Here is a 10131-nt window from a genome sequence, read left to right on the forward strand (position 1 = left end):
AATCCGTGAACTAATAAGTTTTCTAGTGTTTGTGTTTGTAGTTCACAGGATGCAAAGAGAATTGGACCAAGGCAATGAGAATGCAACACCTCAAAAGAAGACATAAAAAGATGCATAGGAGTCCAATACTCAAGAACAAAGAAGCCCGAAGAAATCAGCGAAGAAATCCAAGACGAGGGCTGTCAGCCAGCGCCTGGTGGCGCACCGGACATCGGTGTCCGGTGTGCACCGGACTGTCCGGTGAGGCACCGGACAGTCTGCGCAGAGAGGCCGCACACAGGCGCTCTCTGGCTGTAGCACCGGACTGTCCGGTGTGCCAACGGGCAGACTGCAACGGTCGGATCCAACGGTCGACTGCTACAGGCGCCAACGGTCGGCTGACGTGGCGTGCACCGAACATCTACTGTGCAGTGTCCGGTGGTGCACCGGACTGTCCGGTGCACCCGACGACAGAAAGCTGCTGCTTTCTGTCCAACGGCTAGTTGGGGGTGTGGAGGCTATAAATACCACCCCAACCGGCCATTCTCAAGTGTGGGAGCCCAAGCAACATACCAAGGCATATAGTGCACATTTCCAAGAGCTCAAACACCCAAGTGCTTAATAGAATCACTCGGTGATTAGCGTAGGTGCTTTGCGAAGTGCTTAGGTTAGTTAGACCGCTTTAGCGCTTGCTCTAGGTGAACCCTAGTTAGTTGAGTGAGTTTTGTAAAACCACACAACCCCTCGGCTCTTGCGTGAGTCGTTGTAATTGTACCGAGTGGGGCGAGAGTCTTGCGAGACCGTGACAACCGCGTTTGTGTCACGGCCGCCACCGTGTACCGGAGGGAACGAGGCCCGCGACGTTTCGGCCGAAAGCTCGATAGTGGAGACGGCGGGGAGCGTCCGAGAGGAGCCGGAAGCGGAGCACCACTTGCGCGTGGAGAAGGCCCGTGGCTCTCTACGGAGTTACTCGACCGTGGTGCTTGGCCCTCGTGTGGGCTTCCCTTTGCGTAGGGGCACCAACGAGGATTAGTCGGAACCTTGCGTGGTTCCGGATACCTCGGTAAAAATACCGGCGTCATCCACGAGAGTTTGCTTCTCTACTTAGCTCTTTACATTCCGCATTTATATTAAGCATTTAAGTTTCAATCTTATTGTCATACTTATTTAGTGTAGATTGAAACTTAGCCTATGCCGTAGAGATAGCAACACTTAGACAAAACCGAGTTTGCACATTCTAGTTTTGATTATTTGCATAGGTTTTGCTCTAGGGATTTAATTGTGGCCTAGTTTAGTAAAAGTTTTAGAAGTCCTAATTCACCCCCCCTCTTAGGCGTCACCCGTTTCCTACAGCTGCCGAGCTGCTCGCTGGTCGCCTGCACGAGCACGGGCGCACCGCACGGTTGGAAGCCTGGAACTTCAAGTCTTCAAGCTTGGCGGTTGGCACTGGCTAGGGTTAGAAACTTGGAGTTGGAGACAAGAGAAAGTGAGACTGTGAGAGAGAGAGACCACCAGCCGAGAGCCCGAGAGGCCGCAGGGGCGCTGTGCGCATGCCGCAGGGGCACGGGCTGTTCGCTCTGGAATTCTGGTCCTGGCCTCCTGGGCTACAGGCCGCTTGGACTTGGACTGCTGGCCACTGGCGGACCGCAAACTGCTGGGTGCTGGCCACTGTTTGGGTCCACATGTCATATGTCCATCGGGTGACGGATATGGATAGCAGGTATCCATACCCACGAAATTATTATCCGTGGATATCGTATAGTATCCATACCCGTACCCGCGGATATAAAACTCCACCATATCCGTACCCAACGGGTAAATAACCGCGGTTATTTACCCGTATCCGTACCCACTGCCATCCCTAGATGAGACTCTCGAGGACGACAGCGCGGAAGCATATGCCGGTGGCTGTGCAAGAGGTGGCCAGCGGATGTGGGAGGGAAGGGTGGGTGGAAACCTAGCTTTTGATAGCATGTAAGAGAATGGAAGGCTCGTTGTATTACATAGAGGATGGTTAAATATATATAGACCTAAGGAATGCTAACCCTAATAGGTTGATAATACGACAGTGATACCAACCCAACTACACATATATATAGGAACACACTCTAACAAGATAGAGAATGGTAAATAGTCTATTTAAATTGTTCAATAATTTACAATTGTTACGCCTAGGTAATTAGTATAAAATGTGTCGAGCTTCTTCTCGTCACGCTTCTTCCATTGAGAGCGACGTCCACCTCTAGCACCCGCTCGATGGATTGGTCCCGCAAGCTGCACGACGCCCGCACGCTCGGCACCAATGACATGGCCGACAAAGAGGAGGCTATGACTGGAGCGACGACGAGAGATGACGAGCCGAACAGGGTGGGCGAGATCGGGCAGCTAGCGAGAGGGGAGCAGGGGAGAGCAACAACGAGAGGTGATGAGCCAGGCCTAGCGTGGTGGGGTGGGCCTGCGCGCCTGTGCCACTATGGTTGTTAGGCTAGAGGCGATTGGCGCAATGATCGCTAGGGATTGGTGTGAGATGTTAGGGCGAGCTCGTGGCTGACATGAATCTATGCCACTTGGACCGCAGGTTGATTACATAAAAGTACTCCCTCCGGTGCAGTAAAAGAAGTCATCCTGCGCGTGACCGAGCGTGCACAAAAAGAAGTCATAGCACGTGTAGGTCTGGGATTTGGACGTTGTTGCCCCTAGTAATTGCACAAAAAAATATGCATTTAAGAGGAATCGAACTTGAGACCTCTAGTCTAGAATGCCTTGGAGCTGCTGCAGCAACCAATCAAGCCTAATTGTTTTAATGACGTTAATGCACCCATATCCCTATTTAATAGGGGCAAACAGGGAAAACTCTATGATAATTAATCACTCCTTGGTATGCACAATCATGTCCTAAACGACTACCTTTACTGAACTGGAGGGAGTATAAGGGTTTTTTGTACATAAAAATATAAGGACTTTTTACAAAGAACTATTGAATCACGAAAACTAATACTTTAATATAGTAATAAAGACTGATGGGTGACGTGAATCTAGGCCACTTGGACTGCGGGTTTATTACATAAGAGTAGAAGTTTTTTTCTTAAAAACAACGACAATGGAACCGTTGAACCACGAAAACCGGTGCTTTAATATATTAAAAGGTGTCTTAAATACAACAGTAAAGTAAAAATTAGTCTATAAATTATCTTAATTATCAAAATCAACCATGGAGTTTTCAACTAGTCCACAAAAATCCTACATTGTCACATCCGATCTGATTGCCGTGGGATAACTCGGCCGGGGAGGGAAAGACCGCCCTCCCGGTATTCCATATAAGAAGAGACCGAAACAATGGTCCCGGCCGAGAAAATCCCCGAACCCTGGCCCCCATCACTAACGGGTCGGCGTCAACTGTCCACTCTGCAATGGCCCAACCGGAGGGTGGCGCACAGGACATCGAAACCCGAGAGCGGATGGAGCACAACGAGGGGATTTTTTTAACCAAGCCTGAAAATTCGCTCCCGATAGGAATCGAACCCAGGACTTGGGATAACCCATGTGGGCATACTATTTTAGATGTAAACCGGAAAAAAGAAGTGCACAATCATTTGATGGACATTAGGCAAACTGATCTTATACACGAACCCCAGAAGCTTTACTTGTATCCAAGTGCTTGTATGTGCTTTATGTACAAGGACAACACAATTACATGGAGTGGTTAGCACATCCGTTATGTTATCTTACAACAGCACGAGCACCTCACGTATGCATCAAATCCGCATCTGTTGGATATTCTTCAGCGAAATGCAGAATTGGAGGTTCCTTCCTAACCAACACAGCAAGTCGTAGAAACCGTAACATCCCCAGTTCTACATGATCGACGGAATCGAGTCATTCTTATCCGAGAAGAATGACAGGTTTCGAAATGCATCGAGGCTATTTGCCATCAGGCGGTTCCAATTCCAACTACTTTGACTGTCCCCTATCAGTATGTCATCGGTTTGATATCTCACGGCCGGTATGTCCAAGTCCAGTGGTCCGAGTGAATCAGGCTGCCAAGAAAAGAAAAAAATGTAAGCTCAGCTAAGATAATGCCAGTACAAAAGAACATTATAATTTCATCAAGTACCCAATATATGTCAGCTAAAGGTTGATCCTTCAACTCATTAGTTTTGTCATTTCGAGGTGGTGATTTAGCATAAAACTCCTCTTCGTCTTTGGCGTCATCATTACAAGGATTATCAGCATCAGTCTCTCGTCCAGTCAAGTCCTAATACATTAAATAATACATAAATAAACAAGGTCAACAACTCAAACGTATAAACTTATTTTGGTTCTAGGAGAACACAAAAGATGTCAGCAGACCTGAAGAAAACCTCGAAATCCTTCTGAATTTGAAGGATGAACTTCATTGTCAGTATCAGGAGAGCTGCTAGAAGTGTTTGACCCTTCTTGCTTCCTGGAGGCTGACAAATTAAAACTGAACTCATCACATGTTTCTTCTGCTCCCCATATGTTTGAATGGGGAGCATGGGCTGGCTGTTCTGATGCTTGATAACGAGAAGCATGAAGGGCAACAACAGCATCAAACGAGTCATAGCTGCATGGATTCTCAAGAAACAAAGGATCTTTTACACTAGTCCCCACGCAATCTAAATCTTTGGATGCTTCTGTCAGTAAGTGCTCAACACTGATATCTGTAAGGGTATCTGCCCACTCTACTTCAGATATTGCCACACAATTCATTCCCTGATCATCCTGAAGTACACGTGGATACTAAGTTATAATAAGAGAAAGGAAGGCCATAGAAACGTTTATTTGTCAGAAGGATGCAAGAGACAGAAAATATAACCTCAAAAGCTTGGGTTACAGGAACCTGCACTTGCTTTTGGCTGCCAAACCGAGAGTGGGGCACATTAGCCGGCTGATCCGGAAGCTCAGAGTTCTTGCCTGTACTGGATGGTGTCATATGCAATAACATTGAACTGCAAGGATATGACTCATGAGTGCAATTACTGAGCAAAGTACCATCCTTTTGCACACAAGCCTTATCTCCTGATGGTGATTTGACTTGGATGACTTCCGGTCTCATGCAATCTTCAAAATGTGTTAAAGATATGTCACTTACTCCTGCTCCAAGCTCAACAAGGGAAAACCAACCATACCTTAACAACAAAATGTTGACACAAAATTAGCATCATTATGCATCTACAACTGACCCATTAGGTTGCGACTTTCTATCGATCAGAGAAATTATATACCTTAAACGGAAAACAGAAGGGCTATTCACAGAAAGAAACACATCAGCGACTGCAACAGTATCTCTTGTTGTCCATCTCTGATATGTAGCCAAATCCTCTTGATTAGCACAATACGGAAAAAGAATAAGCTCTCCAGATGCGATGTTTGAGTTACCCCATTTTCGGTTTAGATGTTCTAGCACAGATGATATTTTCTTCCTAGAGCTTAATGTGAGCTCTAAATGAGGATTATGGTCATCCTGATAAGAGGAGAAAAGGCAACATGTAATGTTCAAATTGCTCACAGATTGGAGAACTGAACAGAACTGACCCCAAATCAATTACAAAGAAAAGTTTGCGCAAAATGCAAAGGGAGCTATTTGTCGTCTTTCGTCTATAACATGCATGAATTCAACAACAAGAACCTGAGTGCTCGGTCAATAATTCACGAGTAACAACTGTCATGTTAAAAATACAGCGACTGAGGGAAATTGTGATTCATATGCAGTTTGCTAGTAGCGAGAAACAATGTTTACCTTCTCCAATGCCTTTCGAGTAGCTTCGTTTATTGGAAATAACTGTAGCTTCAGCTTCACAGGTGCTTGTGAATCTGTTTCCTTCATATGATTTGTGCTAATGCCTGCAAATGCAGAACAAAAACATCATGACAGTAGACCTGTATCTGCTACTGTTAATTTCAATGTGTGTTGAACAAAGTTCAACAACTACAAGAACTAAAATCCAGTTGCTACAAGCCATACCATCACCAGTAGAAAGTCTGTCTGATGATGAAGTCAGTGTTCTTGCATCAACATTACATAACATGCCTGGGTTAATCGTGTTGCGCTCGAGCTCCTCAGCCGCATCAGCAACTAAAGAAACACCAGCCATGGCCGCTCTCTCCCATTTTTTATATGCGGCAGATGCAACAGCACCACCTAAAACACAGGTCACCATCTATCCACATTAATGCAATGTAACAAAGGTTCACCACTAGAGAGCTCTTCTACATGATAGTTTGATAGTTTCAATCATCAACGATTTCACCGAGACTCAAATCACACAGATTGTGTGGCAAAAGATAAGCAAGGCTAGGTCATAACAAAAGAACAGACTAACAGAGAACATGCGCCCACCTGCCTTCCTTTTCTGTTTCACGGTTCTTGTGGCAGAGAGGTCCCCTTTAGTTGTTCCTGACTTGTTAGAAATTGGTTCTGCAATCCGCTTGAAAATTGTCCCTTTAGGAGATGCTACTCTGCTACCATTTTGAGAATCTATTGACAAGAACTTTACAGGAGGAGTCTCATCCCCAGGAGCCTTGCTGATAACTGGAGATGGAGAAGATATGCACATATCCACTCGTGAATGCTTTTTCCTGGACTTATTTCTGTCCTTCAGCAGTTGTTTTCCCTAGCAAACAAAAGGAGATACACATAGCATGAGAAAGAAGAAACAAACTGAAACATTTTATAATGAGAAAAAAAACATGGGGAGTTGGGGACAAAGCAACTCACCAATGCTTCTACAAATGTTTTGAACCTCCGAGGCTTCAGGTGCAGCTTTGATGCACTGCAGCTAAATTTCTCAAGCAGAGACCACCTGCATCAAAACCAGCTAATATTGAACTGCCAGCAATTGAGCAAGCATATCCTTAAACGAAACTGCCATTATTTACTCGCCTTCTACAAAAGCTAAGTTACCTGTTTTCACGAATTATTAAGAAAAGAGTTCTCTAAAGAAGGGAGGAGCCATATGAGATGGAAACCTCATGTACAGTTTGGAATGGAATTGTTTTTTTAAAATGAATGCACAGCCATGATGGATTTTGGCTTTATCCAAATGAAATAATGCAGAAGCATTGCAAAATTATTATGAAGCTAAATGACTAGAGATTGAATTTAGATTGTGTATGTAACACAAGAATAAACCAAGCACGTCAAAATCAATAGAAAGGTACACAACAAATCAGTAAATATGGCAAGATATCCACTACATAGCGGAACTATAATGAGTGGTAGTCACAGCCTCCAGATGCCATAGATAGCTATATACAATCTACCATCATGATCTGTAATAGAAAGACAAGATGTTCAAGTCCCTATAAATATCATATGCCAAAGAGATAACGCATAAAACATTACAAAGTAACAGCTAGTTTTTGCTTCTATGGTGTATAAATAAAATCAACAATGAACTATACTTTATCAAGCAATTAACAGATGACGAGATATATTCAATTACCAGCGAAGCATAGCAGCAATGGTATCCTTGGAGTTTTTTGCATCAAGTGAGAACCTAGGACCCAATAGCTTCTTCATGCGTCGAACAAGACGATAATAGTAATGCCTGACCTGTATGGCACATAAAGCATTGAATCTTTTTACATTAGATTCATATACAACAAAATTAAAACTTCAATATAATAAGATAGGCTAATATTGCAAGAAAAGATTAAACATCTTTAGAGTAATATAAAATGTAAACTCTAGTCATCATAAAGACAGGAAGTCCTTAGAACAACTCATACATAACAAAATTTCAGTCTAGTGCATATCTGTTTCACCTAAAACATCTTGGTTGAAAAATAAATACCTGATCCTTGTTTTTACTCTGAACACGGTGTGTAATCTTGTCGAAGTTCTAGGAAAAAACAATATGAGATTACCCATCAATTGATTGTTATGTGCTAATTAGATTGCAAATAGCAGAAGAGCATTGTATCCAGAAATTATGCCTCTTACTTTCCCTACTTGCCGCAGTGCATTGAAGAAATTCTCCTCCTCTTGGTGTGTCCACGCTGCCCATTGTCGAGTCTGCTTTTTTGCTACATGAATCAGACACAGCGCAAAAACTATCAGGCGAAATTCAGAACTGTGATAAACAGGGAGTCTGAAAAACATACGAAAATAGTTCACAAAAAACGAACCAGGTTGCTTATTGGGATCGGAAGACTCAGGGGCGGACCCGGTGAAGGACATGCGTGTGCACATGTACGCCCTATAACTTTTGGAAAATAAAAATAAAAATAGAATTTATTAGGCATAATAGATATATAAACTTGTAATTATATTAGATCCGAATAAAATACACAAGTAGACAAAGTTAGGGTCCGATGGTCAGTTTCACACAGCAGGAAGGGGAGAGAACGGATGCGCATACCTGGTAGGTGTTGATAGCCGAGGAAGGACCCGAGCACGTAGGACGGCGGCGGCGGTCGCCTAGTAGCGGCAGGAGAGCGCTCCCCGCAGCCCGCACACGGTGGACGGGAGAAGAAAAGGCAGGCGGTGAATGGATTTTGGATGGGAGTCGGAACGGGAAAGGGAAACGTTTTGATGGTTCAAGACGTGGGTTATGGATTGGAAAATACTCCTATGTGGGAATGGGGAATGGCTACTATGCATCAGGCAAAAGAATGGGTAATCGATTGCAAAACGCTACTACCATTTGGTATGGATCAGGCAAACGAATGGGTAACAGTGGACCAGAATGCCCATAAAATCTGTGGAGCATTGGTTTCTTGTAAGTCATGTTTCCAAGATCACGTGTATTGTAGATACTCCTCTATCCCAAATTAGAATTCATTTTAGGTTATTATGAGATTCATACACTGCTTAATGTATTAGAATTTGTTTTAAGCTATTATAAGATTCATACACTACTTGATGTATGTGTTTTATATAAGTGTCTAGATTATCATCCATTTGAATATAGACATAAATAAAGTGTTAAAACGAATACTGTTTTGGGACGGACGGAGTATTATTTTACCCTCATGAAACTCATTTCAACCAATAAAGCTTTTTTACCTGTCTCTTTATTTACACTATGATATGTTAGCTTATTTGATGTTCATAGAACACATGTAAAGCTTCCATTGATTCTAACCTAAGTAACTTCACAAGTCGTAACCTATTTCCCACCCCATAACCTAGCCCTCTAGTATGGATGTCGTCAAAGTCCAAAAAAGGCATATTCTGTTTATTGGCAAAATGTCTTTTAAAACTCAATTGTCAAAGTCCAAAATAGGCATATTTTGTTTATTTGCAAAATGTCTTTTAGAACTCCATCAGCGAAAGATTGAATTACAATAAACTTGACTTGGTGTCAATCTTACATCCTCGGGGGCAAGCCCATGTCGATCATGCTCACGTCCTACAAGATGAGGGTTTTATACATTAACCCTTACACACTTCCCAAGACGTCATGTAAGGATCTTGTTTGGTTTTTGTAATTGTGTGACAACTAAAGTGGATTGATATATATTTATATTGAGATACACGTGATTATAAGCCTAGATGCTTTCATAGAGAACATAAGGTACTATGCTCAGATGGCCCAAACCACTCTATATCGTGTGTGTGTGTGTGTGTGCATGCAATCATGTCAGCATCTATTATAGTGGTCCTAGGCCTACACCTCTCTCTCTCTCTCTCTGGTTATTTGGTATCATGATGTCGTAGCATAACGATATTTGGCACATCCGGTAGGGCATGGTGCACTTTAATGTGTTGCACTGACATGGCTTCGTAGACACTCTCGGTCGATAGAGTAGTGGTCTCTAACACCGACTCTAGCAGTGGTTGACCATGCACCGCATCATGGACATTGTGCGGTCTTGCGTAGTCCATCCCTCCGCTACCTCAAGCAGGGCTAGGGTCGGATCAGACTCATTGTCCTCTTCTGGCATTGCCTAGACAACTCTCTCGAACGGTCTAGTCTGACAACCTTAGTGGGGTCATATGTGATGTCACCACTGGCTCCACTCCTATTCATGGTCCTTTCAACTCACATGACACCTTGGGAGCTTTACGATGAGCACCTCTTTGAGTGCTAGGAAACCACCATCATTCGACACGTGTCACTCCTCTAGCCTTGCTCTGAAGACCTACTAAGGTGGACTCCAAGTTTAGTGGCTGGTCTCAACAAT

General features: G+C 43.6%; 1 protein-coding gene across 2 annotated transcripts; it reads right to left on the reverse strand.

Moving 5' to 3' along the window:
• Positions 1-3571: 3571 nt before the first annotated feature.
• On the reverse strand, positions 3572-8693 carry LOC100383221 (uncharacterized). 2 transcript variants are annotated; one of them, XM_008660627.4, is made up of 15 exons: positions 8364-8693; positions 8131-8207; positions 7946-8028; positions 7797-7844; positions 7446-7555; positions 6719-6803; positions 6341-6614; positions 5966-6142; positions 5741-5844; positions 5226-5464; positions 4993-5129; positions 4817-4914; positions 4330-4722; positions 4094-4234; positions 3572-4016 (listed from the first exon to the last, which is right to left on the reverse strand). In XM_008660627.4, the coding sequence occupies exons 2-15, from the start codon at positions 8192-8194 to the stop codon at positions 3834-3836; spliced, it is 2136 nt and encodes a 711-aa protein (XP_008658849.1). In that variant the 5' UTR covers positions 8195-8207; positions 8364-8693; the 3' UTR covers positions 3572-3833. The 2 variants fall into 2 exon arrangements, with proteins under 2 accessions (XP_008658849.1, NP_001348894.1); NM_001361965.1 differs by having other exon boundaries at positions 3600-4016; positions 4817-5129; positions 8364-8567.
• Between the last annotated feature and the right edge of the window lie 1438 nt (positions 8694-10131).

Source organism: Zea mays, chromosome 9 (genome assembly GCF_902167145.1).
Source record: "Zea mays cultivar B73 chromosome 9, Zm-B73-REFERENCE-NAM-5.0, whole genome shotgun sequence".
NCBI classification, from domain to species: Eukaryota; Viridiplantae; Streptophyta; class Magnoliopsida; order Poales; family Poaceae; genus Zea; species Zea mays.

Excerpts from the sequence above, each read along its gene's own strand:
- LOC100383221 (NM_001361965.1), bottom strand. The coding sequence starts at position 8,194 with ATGTGCACACGCATGTCCTTCACCGGGTCCGCCCCTGAGTCTTCCGAT. Across the intron at positions 7,845-7,945 it reads CACTGCGGCAAGTAGGGAAA|AACTTCGACAAGATTACACA; the intron begins GTAAGAGGCATA and ends GTTTTTTCCTAG. Across the intron at positions 4,017-4,093 it reads CTTTAGCTGACATATATTGG|CCTGATTCACTCGGACCACT; the intron begins GTACTTGATGAA and ends TTTTCTTGGCAG.